This window comes from Mus caroli, unplaced genomic scaffold (genome assembly GCF_978045245.1).
Source record: "Mus caroli unplaced genomic scaffold, Mus_caroli_1 scaffold_17, whole genome shotgun sequence".
Classification (NCBI taxonomy): Eukaryota; Metazoa; Chordata; class Mammalia; order Rodentia; family Muridae; genus Mus; species Mus caroli.
The window spans coordinates 94688977-94704891 of record NW_028227272.1 but is presented as its reverse complement, the minus strand read 5'-3'; the positions used below and the strand labels follow the sequence as shown (position 1 = coordinate 94704891).

Below are 15915 nucleotides of genomic sequence, written 5' to 3'. Positions count from 1 at the left end.
GAAATCAAAGATCACGTGCTGGCTTCTGGTGAAGGTCTTGTACTCTTTCACCTCATGGTAAAAAAGTGGGAGAGCTGATGAGCACATGTGGTAGAGAGGATTGAGGGGTCTGGATCTGCTGTGAAATGATCTGTTCTCCAGAGACGTAAAGTGGACCCCTTAGAACAGAATTGATCCCTTTGTAGGAGTGGAGTTGCTGCTACGCAAATGTTACTTAAAGTTCCTGCCACATCTCACCACTGCAGAGTCCTCTCATCAGGTGAACCACATCCAGACTATGGCTCTCATGAAGTATGGCAGGCCTTAAGCCTGGGAAGAGAGCTCTGGTGTTAATGAGGATTTTTCTTCCATGGGGTCACTGTGAGTTCCTATGCACAGTAGGGCATTCTATTCATCAATTCTCAAAGGTGAGTTGGTCTATGGTGTGAAAGTTGGCATCTTAGCTAATGAGACGCTTCAAAATACCACGCTATAGGGTTGGGGAGATGGCTTAGTAGGTAAAGTGCTTGCCACAAAAACATGTGAACCTCAGATTGATACCCAGCACCCACATAGGGTATCACAACCATCTGTAACTCTAGTACCAGGGGATCCAGTTCCATTGTCTGGCCTCTGAGAGCACTAGGCATATGTAGGATATATATCTGTGTATATACATATATATACATACACACACACACACATATATATATGTATATATATACATATATATACACAGACATATAAAATAACAAAATACTTTGTAAAATATAAAAATATAAGGTGAAGAGCAACTGAGGTAGAGGCTCAGTGTTGACCTGTGGTCTCTACACACACAAATATCATGTGTGACTCAGAGTTTTTATGTACACAATGATACCCCCATATCTAGAAGCAGTGGAAATTTTATAACCAGGTAGGCTAACATCTGTACATTTTATTAGACAGTGTGTAATTGGGCGTCTTTAGCATACTGTTGTCCTAGCTCATCCTGGGTATGAAACACAGCTGATGGGAGACTCTAACCTTGCAAGGTTTCTGGATTGGACAATGGTTTTCAGACAGCATGGTTGAATTTGGCCTTGGGTTTTGTTTTCTAGAATGTTCATGTGTCCCTTTTATTGCAACCATCATCAAAGGGTGGCTCTGTGATACAGAGTATGCTCTGTGAATTGATATGCCTGAAGCATTATTTTCAGTAAGATTTTCTGCCTTTTTTCCAGGAACAATTTTTATTCTAGCCAAGGGATACCAGACCAGAGTGGGGCAACGAGCTTTATGAAGCTGAATGTGAGCGCAGGCAATGTTGACCTCTATAAAAAACTCTACCACAGGTATGGAGGGCTCCTTTGATTTGCAGAATTTGAGAGGGATGAGGAAATCTCACAGGCACTGCCTTCCTGAGCTGATTTTTCTAGACTATGTTTTGGGTGGAGGTAAGAGGTGAGCTTCACACTGCTGGAAATTAGAAACAGGATTTGCAGTGACCTTGACTTTATTCTTACCAGCTTCTGTGACTTACATGGTACTTTGTCATTTTGGTTTCAATCTCTACTGTGTGGCCTACTGTTAGTAATAGCTAACATTGTGAAATGAGATTAGACTTTCGTTGTTGTTTGGTTGATTGGTTTTTATTCTGCAGACACTGGAACGTATATTTACTGTGCTAGGGTAAATGTTGGTTGGCTTTTAGTTACTATAACAAAATGCCTAAAGCAGACTGCATTATAAAGAAAAGGGTTTTGTTTTGGTTTTTATTGTATTGGCTCATGCTCTTAGAAATAGAAGATCCATATGTCATGGCATGGCTCTAGCAGGGTCCCTGGGTCACATCTCAGCATGTCAGGAATGGTAAGCCCTGTGTGGCCTCTTCTTGTCTTTATGAAGTCACCAGGGGTCTGTCCTAGAGACTCCTGAATTCAGTGACTCAATTTCACAAAGCTCCACCTTTGAGGATTACAGTTACACCAAGTCTCTGCACTCAGTACCATGACCCTGGGGCTTATTTTCCACCATAAGCTCAGAGGGACAAACTGTATGACACTGTAGCATTGGGCACCAGGAATTCAAGAGACTTTCTGGCCTTGGCTCCAACCCATGACTGTCAGCAAGAGGATGACATAGAGTGGCTAGTTCAATAAACATTTGCTGTACCCAAACCACAGATAATAGGACTGATGGTTGAACTGTTGTGAGTTTGGAGGGGGGAATAGAGACAACCATCATTTGTGGGTGAGTTTACAGGGCCTTAGCTCTTTTCCAATGGTTTTGATATTTGGAACCCATGATGTCTTCTTTGTGCAGAGATTTCTGCCCCCAGGGAATTGCTTACCTCCAGGTGGCTCAGCTGCCTCTAGGGCCAGCAGTCAGATACTACATATCAGGTCTAGAGAACTAATCACTCACTCCACATCTCTACTGAGCAGCTTATCTTCTTGGTGGCCACCAGCCAGCATGTCCTGATGTAGGCTGGCTGTCCCTGAGAACATGGCAGGGCAGGCCTTGCTGGAGAGCAGTACCCTGCCAGGTGTTCACCCAGACAGCAGGGCTTAGCACAGGAGTCAGGGTGCTTTTTGTGAGTTGAATGCCTCTTTGTCTTCCACAAGGACTCAGGCCTAGAAGAGTCAGCAGGTGTAGAAGGGAAGAAATAGAAGGTGCAGGCTTCTGGTGCAGAAGGGAGCACAACAAAAAGGAGGAGGCTCAGGTTGCCAGCCTAGGTGAGGGCCTTCACAACTCCAGAGGTGGCTGACAGGAAAGCTATTGTTCAGTATTGGGCTTCTTAAAGTTGTGACCCTTTTTCACCCAAGAAAATTTTATGTGACCTCTCAGGTATGTGGGATTATAAGATAGGTATACAAATAAAATGTTTACTGGTAATAAATCATAAAGAAATTTATCTCCATACAATTTTTATTTGTATGTATGTATGTATGTATGTATGTATGTATGTATGTATATGTATATATGTGTGTGTATATGAACATATAGTTTAAAGATGATCTCAAATTTGCATACAAAAATAAATGAGAACGATGCATTTGTTTGTGTAGTGCAATATAACTTAAAAAGATGTGAATTTACTTACATACACAGGAGTCCTTGTATTCTACAATTGAACCTGAATAGTTTATACACAAAAATGAGGCATTACAGTAACATTCTATAGCTCGTTACACACAGAAATCTAGACCCTCCAGTGAGGCATTTGCAGAGGGATTCATTGGTGCATATGGCCTGACTGTGTGCTCAGTACAGTGTCCATGGTATGTGTTCAAAGCCAAGGCTTTCGTGAAGTCATATGATGCAGAAATACCCTTTCCATTGTTCCCTTTTTGAGGCTTCCTACCTGTAGTACCTGGGTGAAAGCACAAGGTAGCCAGGACAGCTCCTTATTTGGGGATTTGGAAAGGTCCCCATTCAGTGTGTGTATGGGTGACAGTGAAGTGGGCTCATGAATGTGAGCCTCTATCTGTCCAAGTGGCCTGGTGGGACACTGATGTGTGGGAAATCAACCGCTCCCCACAGAATCACAGCTGGCAGCTGATGCCATCAGAGCATGCTCTGGCCTCTTAAGTGCACCAGGGACAGTGTCTATAGGACAGAACTCAATGATTCTTTCTTCTCATGCACAACCTGGGAAGTTTGACACCCAACTGAGTGACTTTTTTTTTCTATCCCTGCCAAAGTGTTGGTTATGTTGTGATCTGTGGTTTACATGTAAAGCCCTCCAGGGAAATCAGAAGTTTCCAGAGAACTTCCTGATGGCACTAATAGATGGCTGCTTATTTGTTTGTAACAGGGTCTTGCTGTATAATCCAGGTTGGCTCTGAACTGGTGATCCTCCTGCCTCAGACACTCCAACACTGAAATTTGTCATGAGACCCAAACTAGAGAATAATTTTAAGTTATACATGGACAGAAGTAAAACCTGAGTTGCCCTCGCCACCAAGCCAAAATCCTTGATTTCCTAGTGGGTACCAAGGTTTGAATTCTCTTGTCTGAAATGTTGGGGGCAGAAAGAATTTCAGAGTTCAAATTTTTCAATTTAACTTTTTATTAATTCTTTGTGAATTTCACACCATGCACCCAAATTCCACTCATCTCTCCATTCCTTTATACCCACCCTTCTCCCTTGAAACCTCCCCCTACCAAAGAAAAAAAGATCTCATTGAGGAAGCTGTAGTGTGTCACCATGTGTCCCATAGTATGTATGGCCACACATCTTTACTTGCAAATGTTCATTTTCAAGTCATCTGGCTTCTGCTACACTATCAGTTCTGGATCCTCACCTGGACTCTTTTCAGCTATACTGTTGTTGTCTAGGAGATCCTGCAGCTTTGGTTCTATAGGACTGGTTCCTTCATGGAGTCGAGCAGCTCATTGATGGGGTAGATGTTTGGGTGGGCCAACTTAAAGCCCTAGATCTGGATTTGTATAGTAGCTGAGTTGGTCAGTCAGCCATTTCTCCTGCACCTACACCACCAGGGTGGGTTCCCCAGCACTGCCCCACCTCACCCAGGTCTGCAGCAAGGTAAGGGCAGAGCCAGCTTTCTTGCTCTCATGCCCTTGGGGCCAGCTCACCCATGCCCACACCAGCAGGGCCAGTTCTATTGTTCTGCCCAGGCAGAACGCAGAGCCCTCTCTCTAGAATGCTAGTGAGGGGCAGGGCCAGCTCTCCCACTCTTATGACCCCAGGGCCAGCTCTCCTGCCTGCAGATGGCAAGGGGCAAGGTGGAGAGGAAGGGTGTCTTTCCTTCACCTACCCACAGGACGACTGCCATGTTGTGGGGTCAGCTTTCCTACACTCGCACCCTTGGGGCCAGCTCACCTGTGCCCTGCAGAGTTTAGATTTTTAAAATACTCATGTATGAGATATCCTTGGGCTAGGAATCAAATCTAAGGACAGAACTCATTCATTTCATGTATTCCCCTATTTATTAAAATTTATTTAGTCTGTGTATGTGGTGGGGGTGCTGTCATGGCACACAGGCAGAGGTCAGAGGTCCTTTTTATGTGGATTTCAGGGATTAAACTCAGACTTTCAGATTTGGAAGCGAGTACCCTTACTCACTGAGCCAGCTCTCTGGCTTTTGTGTATACCTCATATGCATAAACTGAAGGTCATTACATTCTAACCTGACTGTGACACTTCACATGTGGTTAGGTCATTTGTGCAGGGGCTCCAAAGTTTTAAGATTTTGACATGGTGAGGATCAGGAATCAACTTGGGTTGTTATCTTATTCAACCTGTTGAGATGAGGCTGAGAGAGGGTAAGCTTCACACCCAAGGTTGCATAGCTAGACTCTGAGTCTGGTACGCTGACTGAATCCAGTCTTTGCCACTGTCTTCATGCAGGTCTAGTCATATCATTAGGGTCATTAAAGTGGGCAGGAGGCAACACTAGGAGAAGACATCGGTGTCTCTCCCTGCCTTGGTAACCAGAGTCCCTTCTTCTTTCCAGTGACTCATGTTCATCTCGCATGGTGGTTTCTTTGCGCTGTATGGGTGAGTACATACTTCCCAATGCTGCTTTTCTATGATTCTGAGTAGGATCCAGTCTGTGGTTTTGGGAAAATGTCCCTGGGGCTTGGGATATGGCGAGAGAAGGCCTCCAGGAACCAGCAAGGATGTGCCTTGAGGCCTCTTGCTTACACGAGGATCTCTGATTTGACATTTTGCTGCACTGTAGTGTAGGTGATGGCTGGATACTGACAGGCCTTGCTTTTAGGTGCCATAATGAAGAGGGGGCCTTAGTGGATACTTCTCCATGAAGCAGAAGGATACTTAGCAAGTTGTGGGTGAGCCTGAAGCCTCAGAATCAGTGACCTGGCCTAGGTCAAAGCCAGAGCAGTATCATTCAGTCTTCCGCTGGACATAGTTTTCAGAGGAGAGTCTGACATCAAGCATGCCTGCATGCACTCTACCTCCTTCGGGAGCTTGCTTAGGAGAAAACTGGGGTCTCTCTCTCTCTCTCTCTCTCTCTCTCTCTCTCTCTCTCTCTCTCTCTGTTTGTGTGTGTGTGTGTTTGTGTGTGTGCTTGTGTGTATGCGTGAATTACTCATGGACCCCACACTAGATAAATATAGATGTCCAGCCTAGGCCCGGGACTTGAACCCGACGCTTTAGCAAAGGAGCTCTGAATCTCCTTAAGGCCCCCTTATTGCACAGCTAGGAGAGCACTGTTGTTAGCCCCTTTGTCTACATGTGCTTCATGGATTCTCACAGTCACTCACAGAGGTGTAGCTGGCACTTAGAGGATGCAATACAGAAGTCCTGCCCCATACTGTGCTGAGATGCATCAGGCCTGCTCATCTAGTACCCCAACACCAGCCACCAGCCTGGGGGCCTTCCAGCACCTCAGGACATCTCCATCTACTTCTTATATTACCTTGGCTTTTCTCAACTGAAAACTTGACCCACAGGTGTGAAGTTTCAAGAGCTCCATCTTCAGGCCGGCAGGAACTGTTCACCCTGAAGTAGATCTCATCCCTGCTCAGCAAAGAACCTCTGTGTCTTATTTCCTGGGGGGTGGGAGGGTGGGGGAGGGTCAGCTTTCATCTACCCCGATTGCCCCTCACTTACCTACTGAGTCACCTCACACACACTCACCTCTTGACTCCCTTTTATAACACCTGCTAAAACCCTCACTTGCCTCCTCCCTCACTCTCAGCCTGATCTACTACTCTCTTCTTTGCTCAGAAGTCTGGGGGTTGGGGTGCTGAGTGTGTCAGTCTCCATGAGGAGCCTGTTACTCAGGGCTTTTTTAATCCTGTCAGAGATCTGATGGACTCAGGTAGCAATAAGAATTAGCTTCTGTTCCAGCCAGGGAAGGAGTGGCCCCTTGGGGACCTAGGTGACCATCTACTTGCCACTTGCTTATTCAAACTCCTAATAATAAGAAAACAGAGGCAGCAATGGCCCCACTGCCTGGTGAGGCCAGAGAAAAGCAGCTAGCTGGAGCACACATGATTGGCTTTGTGCTGGCCCTGGTGTCTTCTGTTCTGTTGACTGACACCTGACTTATGCTTCTCACCCTCAGAATGCGGGGTTCGCTCAGTGAAACGCCAGAGCAGGATTGTGGGTGGATTGAATGCCTCACCAGGAGACTGGCCCTGGCAGGTCAGCCTGCACGTCCAAGGCGTCCACGTCTGCGGAGGCTCCATCATCACCCCCGAGTGGATTGTGACAGCCGCCCACTGTGTGGAAGAGTATGTCTACATTCTGTGAAGTCTAGGGTAGTAGAGTGGACTCATGTGGCCCAGACTTTTGGGTTTGGAGTGTGGCTCTGCCACCATGTGATCCACACCAAGCTGTGTGGCAGCTCCCATGTCCTGCTGGGGTGACAGTGCTGCTGTGTGGGGGACATGTGCGCTACAGGTGCACAGCCTCATCCACTCATTACACAAATGTTCCCGTGTTATCTTCTGCCTGCTGCTGCATCCCAGCCTGGGGTAGGGATGATCAGCATCACTGTGACTAGATATGCTTCATCTATGAGTTCTGAGAGCTCCTGCTCTATCAGTCTCATTTTTCCTGGATGCTAATCTCAGAGCAAAGCCCACTTTGAAAACCTCATACTATCCTAGTAGGTTATCTGGAGCCTTTGTAGATACCCTCTGTCTTGGCATTGCCCTCACAGGTGGGCAGAAAAGGTGACAGCACCATATTGCATAGTGCCAGCTCTTGCCAAAGACATTGTTCCATCTTCCATTCTCCCTCCATCTTTTCTTTCCACCTCTTCCCTCTCCTCTCTTCATTTCCAAGGGTTTTATTATGTAGCTTAGGCTGGCCTCAAAAGAATAATTATGCCCCAGGCTCCCGAGTGTACAGGTGCAACCCATTTAGAAAAAAATCAAATCTTTATTAGATTTTGGGCACTTGCTGCCTTAAGTGAGTCTCAGTCTGACTCAACTCCTGGCCCATCCATTCTCTGGCTATGTACCCTTGGACAGATGACTCAATGTCTCTTAGCCTGTTACTACCACACATGAGTGCCCTTCTCTTCTTCCTCCCCGGCACTGCTGGGAAGTTAGGGAAGCTATCTCTCCTGGGAGTGTACCTTCATTCTTCGTGCATCCCAGATTCTGAGTTTCCTCCAGTGGTTGAAGCTAGAAGTTCCAAAGAAAATCCCCAGATGAAAGAAAAATGTGATAGTGATAAGACTCCAAGTATGTCCATCAGTACACATTTATTAAGCACCCCCTGTGTCAGTAAATGCTCCGGCATATAAAGATTAGTGAGACCCAGGCTTGTCAGGACATGATCTCAAGTATCACAGAAAGGTGTGGCTCTATTTGTAGGCTGGTGCAGAAGATGGGAGAAGGAACAGAATCCTTGGGGAGTCATTCAGCTATGGGGAGGTGGGAGGGAAGTGAGAAGTTCCTTGCCCCAGCCTCACTCTGTGACTCTGTCATCTTACTCCAGGACTGTGAACACCTCTTATCTGTAGTCCTGAGTTTCCATGTCTGTCCTTCTGTCTCTCAGACCCCTCAGCAGCCCGAGGTACTGGACGGCATTTGCGGGAATTCTGAGACAGTCTCTCATGTTCTATGGAAGTAGACACCAGGTAGAAAAAGTAATTTCCCATCCAAATTACGACTCTAAGACCAAGAATAACGACATTGCTCTCATGAAGCTGCAGACACCTTTGGCTTTTAATGGTATGTGAGACTCAGCCCAGTAGAGGGCAGTAGCACTCCCTGGTTTTGTGGATCAGAACTGGCTTCAAACATCACTAGTGTTCCTGGGGGACAACATCCTCTCCCGCTGAGGCCATCTGGTTGATAATTTGTTAAGATTACTGGTTTTAAAAATGGTTAAAATTTTTTAAACTTATTTTATGTGCATGGGTGTTTTGCCTACAATTATGGTCTGTGCACCACTTGCTTGCCTGGTTCCCACAGAGGCCAGAAAAAGGTGTCAAATTTCCTGAGACAGTTGTGGGCCACCATGTGAGTGTTGGGAATCAAACATGGGTCCTGGTGTTCTTAACTACTGAGCCATCACTCCCAAGACAACTGTTAACTCACCTTTTGCTCTTCTTTAAACAGATCTAGTGAAGCCAGTGTGTCTGCCAAACCCAGGCATGATGCTAGACCTAGACCAGGAATGCTGGATTTCGGGGTGGGGGGCCACCTATGAGAAAGGTGAGGCTTTGGGTCACACAGGATGGGACACTGATTTCCACAGTGGGACCCCTTCATTTGAATCCCAGTTCAGTTATTCAGTGGTTTCTGGCTTTGGACAATTTACATGAGCTATGTATCTTGCTTTCCCCATTTGATTACAACACCAAATTAACCCTACCTAGCACATAGGAAGAGAGCTTGACATTTTGATGGACTGAGGGAGTATACAAGTTACTTCCTCATTCCCGTGACAAAATTCTTGGCAAAAGTAACTCAAGGGAGTTCCTTAGCTGAAGGGAAGAGGATTTATTGTCCACAGTTTGAAGGTGCCGGCCATTATTGTGGGGAAGGCATGGTATCAGGAGCACATGATGGCAGGTCACATCCATATATTCAGGACTCAGGAAGAGAGAGATGAATGCTGATACTCATCTCACTTTCTCCTTTTTATTCAGTCTTGGACCCAGCTAAATTTAGAGCATTTTCCCTCCTTGATCCACCCACTCTAGAAATCCCCTCATAGATATGCTCAGAGGTTTGTCTCCTAGCTGATTCTAGAGCCTGTCAATCAATGTTAACCATTACAGGGAGGGAGGAGGGGAGTGAGGTATTCGATCATCTGCATGGAATATGGGCCTCTTGAGGAAGATGTCCACAAGAGCTGCTGGCTGATGCCTCTGTTGTTAGGGAAGACCTCGGACGTGCTGAATGCTGCCATGGTACCCTTGATTGAGCCCTCCAAATGTAATAGTAAATACATATACAACAACCTAATCACACCAGCCATGATCTGTGCCGGCTTCCTCCAGGGCTCTGTCGACTCTTGCCAGGTAATTGTGAGTTTTTATTTAACCGTTGAATATGCAGTTCCCACTGAGCCCCTGGGAGACATGGGGCTCTTCTGGGATCAGAGATACCTCCCAGGGACATGGAACCAGCTGGGAGCAGCTGTGGGGAGGGATGTGACCACTGGCAACATGTATACCTCTGACAGAAACCAGGGCTGTGCACGCTATGGTCTCCAGAGAAGCTTTAGCTTGGCATAAGTGTTGGTGTGGTTGAAGTGTGTTCTGCCATGCATTTGCTAACTGTAACTGCCATGCACCAATATCACCTTTTGGATTATGTCTCTGTGACCATTGCCACCTTCAGGGGAGACATATCCACACCCTCTCTCATATCCAGAGACTCTGTGTCCTCTCTGCAGATACCATTTAGTGTGCCTTTTTCTTCTCAGTAACTTGCTGTGTTCCCCAGGGAGATAGTGGAGGGCCGCTGGTTACTTTGAAGAATGGGATCTGGTGGCTGATTGGAGACACGAGCTGGGGCTCGGGCTGTGCCAAGGCACTCAGACCTGGAGTATATGGGAACGTGACGGTATTTACAGATTGGATCTACCAGCAAATGAGGGTAATTTTCTCTATTCCTGGGCTGTCCATGTTCTTGAGCTCAAGTCATGGATCTGGGAGGATTGCACCTTGGCAGAAAGCAGATACTTTCATGGCCCAAGCTTCTCCTGGATCCTTTCACCCCTCTGTTCCAGATCCTTTCACCCCTCTGTTCCCTATCCCTATGATTTCTCAATCCCTCTATATACCCACTGTAGGCCTATGGTGCCTGTCTATCTAGAGGGAGGCACTGTCAACCTTACTGGCCTTGCTGCTAGCGCTGATGGCAGAGCTGGACTCATAGAATCGCCTTGGCCCCCCATTTTAGTGCAGGGTCAGCAAAGCCAGGCACCTACCCAGCCTTCACCCACTCACATACTTGGGTGATGGAATAGTCAGAATGGTCCTCTTCCTCAGAGGGGTCTCTTGAGGGGCATTATGTTCATGTTCAGAGGGAGAGGGGTGACTAGAGATCTCAGTTCCCCAACTTGGGTCCAGGAGAGGTTGCACAGCAAGGAAGAAGCCCAGGAGTTCCTGTGAGCCTACCCTCCTAGCTCATCATTACAATCTGTTGGATCTCCAGCTCCTTCCATTCCAGGGATCAAAAAGATGGAGGGTTTCCTAGGGAAAGAGCATCTCTCCTAGTATCTGTCTGATGAAGAAAGAATGGGACTAAGGTATTGCTGTGAAGCCTGATTGTGTCAATGCAAGTGACACCAGGGTCCACGGTGTCACATCTCTTGAGGGAAAGTCTTCCTGGAAGAGTTGGGAACGGACAAGTCAGACTATGCTGATGGGCACAAAGAGGAGACTTACAGGGAGGGGGCAGAATGGAGGGAACTGAGCTTTGTCTGTCTTAGGAGAGTAACCTCATCTCTTCTTCCTGTTTGCACAGGCGAACAGCTAATCCACGTGGCTGGGAAGTTTGTCCCAGACTTCCTTTGTCTTCAACAACCTTCTGCAAGAAAACCAAGAGCCTGAATTTTAACTTCCTGTGCACAATGTACCTTTTGAGATGATTCAAAGGGCCTTTCACTTTTATTAAACAGTGACTTGTTTGACTGTGCTCCCTGGTCCTGTGAGGGCTTCAGTGCCCCACCCCTGGGCCACTTCTGTAGCTCCCACCAGAATGGATGACCAGATCTTGTTGGGTTTGGGCACATAGGGCCAAAGGCAGAGGAGGGTGGCACTCTCATGTTGGAACTTCTTTTGGGCTCATGCTCAGGCCTTTTTTGGATAACTAAGGACTATGACCTCTGAGTAACCTGATGACCTGAGAAAGAGTAGGGAGGCCAGGCAGGACCTTGGGCCCAGGAAAAGGTACCTTGAGAGTGAGAGCTACCCATTGCCTGTGGCCTAAATCTGCTGTGCAGGTTGGGCTGGTCATACTGTAATGACTTCATTAACAGCCTGGGTGAACACGGCTGGGAGTTAAGGGCTTGCTCTCGTGCATGTTGACACGATGGCCATTTCCAAGGGTGATGGAGGCTTTCCCAAGCTAAGGGCCTAGGCAGATCTCTCAGAGCAAGAAGCTAATGCTGGCATGTCCCTTGGGTGAGCTCTACATGGTGTCATTCAGTCTGGCTCTTGGCTCCCCACTACTGTTTCTCTCAGCCTCTCGAGCCTGAAACTTACCTCTTAGCTTTGGCTACAGGCATGGCCTAGTACCTGATGGAGCCTGTATAGCTCAGCTAATCAAATGGAGGCTCAGGTCCATCAGAATCAGGGACTTGTGATTCCAGTCACCTTGCTTCTGGGTCGTGTTTCTTCTCTTACTACCTCACTGCACCTGGACACTAGAGTGGATGAATGTCTGGAGTTCACCTGCATTTGGACTGTGTGATTGTGCCTCAGACATTAGACCTCTTCCAGATGGTTTGGTTGTTCTGTAGACTGGCAATGAGATTAGAAGTTCCTAGCTTGGGATGAAGATGAAAGACAGGAGATCATTGTCTTCTGTCCCCTTCTGGCCCTGGGTTTATACCAGGAAAGCCATGCCAGAATTACCAAATATGAAGTATGAATGTCTTACCCATGGTGAGGGCTCTGCCTCCTTCTCTCTGCCTGGTTCTTCAGAAGGCAGTGAATGGGTCATAACTGGGATTCCATCTTTGCTGGGGAAAGTCTCCCATCTAGGAAATGGTTACCACTCCATGTAAAGAAAACTCCCTCATGCGTCCTCTGGGAATAACACTCTAGGGACCTTCTTAGATGCTGTAAGGTACCTACATACAGACTAAATGTGCAAGCGCCTTGAAGTGTGAGAACCTGTCCCCTCCTTAGCTCTCCTTGTCTTTGCTGTTGGTTGGTTATTTCCTGCTTTGTGTCTGTTCTGAGCTGTGAGATTCCACTGTGAAATATATGAATAAAGTATATAATTCTTTTCATTACTTGTTGGCTCTGTAGTTGTGCCCCAGGGGCAAGGCCAGGCTACAGTTCCTAGTTCCAAAAGGATGTCAGTGCTGCTGTCAGAGCACTACCCCAGAACTGGCAGGCCCTGGTTGACCCCTGTGCTTGGACAGAGTCTTCCAGTGACTCCTGCAAGAGCCTTACTACCAGCTCCCCAACACAGCCTCCCAAAGTCCAACTCCAAGAACCACACCATCTCAGCTCCTCCTTAGGTCTCCCTCATAGCCCCTTGGCCCTGAAAAAGAGGAGATTGGGCACCTAGTAAAGCCTCTTTATGTCAGCTGCCATGTGGAGGCCCTTAGCTCTGGAGACACATTTCCAGGCTCCCACATCATCAGGCAACCTGACATAGACTAAGTCCAGCATCTGTACCCTGTGACTTCTTCCCAAAATCCCAGATGGTTCATGGTGACAGAGATGCTGCCTCATACAAGCGTACACTTCTCTTCCCTGTAGTTGGGACTATGAATAGGTAAAGGATGGATGTGGTCTTCTGCATAAGAGCTAAAGCCACCCTGCTTGTAGTTCTTAGCGCACATGTATTTCTGCTGTGATACCATTCCCCCTTCTTGTCTTAATTTCCAACAGGACCTTATGTATAAGACCACCAAGATAGCCTCAAATGCTACATAGATTGAAAGAAAAGAGGTACATAGATACAGGGAGGGTAACTTTGACTTTCTCCTTCTACATCCAGAGCGCTAGAATCAAAGTCATGTATTTCCACACTCGATCTTATGTGGTACTGGGGATTGAACCCAGAGCTTCCTGGGTGTTAGGTAAGCACTGTACTGACTGGGATACATCTCTATCTCCAAGCAGCATATCTAACTTACCCTGTAGATTCCTCACCAATTAACCCACATTCGTCAGACTCCTATCTCAGCCTGAACAAACCTTCCCTAACATGTTCCCATTAGCTGCTTCTGCCATATGGGGCTGAGAATACATTACAGATATGCAGCACTGTGTTTGGGGCTTGCAGCAGCAAAATTATAATGAAAATGCAAACATGCAAAAAAGCTAACTTACAGCAGTAAATTGCTGGGGGAAGGACTTGCCTCAGCATGTGTGCTGGAAAGACAAACAAAGTGTTAGCTACTGGCTGTCACTGGGTCATGCCCATTCACAGCTGCAGATTCCTGCCTTGGGGTTACTACAATCACATTGGGGACAGTGAAGACTGATGCTGGTTTAAAATGCTTCCATGGGCAAACAAGCTGGGATGTCTCCTCCTTCCATGTTGAGAAATTTCATTTGTATACAGTGCTGACTTCACTTGAAAGATTAAGCCTAAAGTAACAAGACAAGGAAAACACTGATGTTGGTGTAGTTAAACAACAATATTAATTTCTTGAGTGTAAATTAACACAGCCTCTCATTAGAGTAAGAATCAGCTTTGGCAGCTCCTCATAGCTGGGTAAGGAGCTGAACCCAGCCTTGAAATGATCACTGGTTAGCTGAATTTGGGGATGACAGTTTTGCCTGAGCTCATGTCTCTGAGATTCTCCTGTGATCTAGGTCCCTGATTTCAAAGCTATTTTCCACTCAGGCCAAGGTTGTGGTTCCAGAGCCACACCTGCAGTGCAACTTTGTCCAATCACAGTATAGAGTGGTGACAATGTGGCATGATGTAACTTGGGCTTACTTGGGTGGGTGCAGTGTTTGACAATGGCTCTGTACTTGGAAAGAAGACTTGAGAACTTCCCTCAGGGCCTTCTGGCTTATCCTAAATACATCAGCCTGCAGTGGTGGTATTTGAGGCCCAACAAGCTGGAACACTGAAGCATCCACTATGGGAAGAGAGGGGACACATCACTGCCTGGCCTGGCCTGGATATAATGAGTCTGAGAGGAACACTGCTGGGGTGCTGGCTCATCAGATCTTTTATCACCTGGCATTGGGTTACACTCACATCAACTTCCTTCCCTTGATACCAGGTTTGCTGTGGGGCTCTGTTGGCTGGCTGGTGGCAAGTATATGCTCCACTTGAAGAGGATATATAGAAAGCAGAAGATTCTCCTCGTTGAAAACATCATGTTCACAAGACCTTTGAAACAAAGCTCATAAGAATCCCCATCGCACATGGGTTGAGCTCCTGAAGCATGCAAGCCCCAGCATTCAGTTTACTGCAGTCTGTCAATATTGGTCTAGGCCTTCTAGGCCTTCTCTTACTCCCCTTACTACACCAAATGTCCTCACTCTAATATTCACCAGGGCTTATTCTATAATACTCTCCTTCCTGGGTTGAGGGTCTAAAAAATAAGCTACAAATTCTAACACCATGTCAGGCAGGTGGTACACAACAGGTGACAATAACTTGGATGTGATTGTCATCCTGGAGTCATTGATGAGCTTTGGCCTGAACCTAGTTTCTCCTAGGGCTAGAATCTCATAGAGGGATCCCAGAGCCCTCACTCTGGGTTCTGGTCACCACAGAGTTAGAGTCTGGACACTTGTTCTTTATAGCCCCAAAGGATCATTCTCCTGGCTCTTTGGGAGATCCACACCCAGCAAGATACATAAACTATCCCCTTTATATCCCTTATTGGTGGCCCAGGCTGTGGAACTGCACATGGATAGTAAGTAGCCACTGTCTTCCTAGCATCCTTGTAAGCCTATGCTAGAACCTCCCAAAGTCAGTGATGGTAAAGTTTCAAAGGTCAGAAGACATGTAGGGTGGGATCTGTTAGGAGGGCACAGGGTGGTTAGTCAACTGCCCAGCTGCCATCTAAGAGTGGGCTACTCAGCTGGTCTCCTCAGAGAGCAAGGCGCTTTTGAGGCAGGCGGTTTTCCTGGGATTCTCACTGTGCCTTGTGTTCGTCATCGTGTTTCTTGTAGAATGTCCCTCAGCTCCTTGTTCCTCTCCCTCCCTACTGGGAGCATCTTCTCCTTCCTGGGTCCGGCATTCCCAGTGCTTCAGTGAACCTGGGCATCTGACTTCAGCTAGTTCTGTGACCTAAGGCTTCTTAAACATGAAGTCAGGAAGTGCTATGTAGATTTGGAGCTG

General features: G+C 46.9%; 1 protein-coding gene across 1 annotated transcript in view; it reads left to right on the top strand.

Moving 5' to 3' along the window:
• The window catches only part of LOC110311360 (transmembrane serine protease 2), a 39655-nt gene extending 26769 nt beyond the window's left edge, over positions 1-12886 (top strand). The window contains exons 7-14 of the mRNA XM_085832501.1: positions 1203-1313; positions 5442-5485; positions 7020-7188; positions 8465-8640; positions 9031-9126; positions 9796-9938; positions 10366-10518; positions 11392-12886. Coding sequence (XP_085688627.1) covers positions 1203-1313; positions 5442-5485; positions 7020-7188; positions 8465-8640; positions 9031-9126; positions 9796-9938; positions 10366-10518; positions 11392-11403 — 904 coding nt within the window. The 3' untranslated portion in view covers positions 11404-12886. The remainder of the gene's footprint in view (positions 1-1202; positions 1314-5441; positions 5486-7019; positions 7189-8464; positions 8641-9030; positions 9127-9795; positions 9939-10365; positions 10519-11391) is intronic.
• Positions 12887-15915: the final 3029 nt, after the last annotated feature.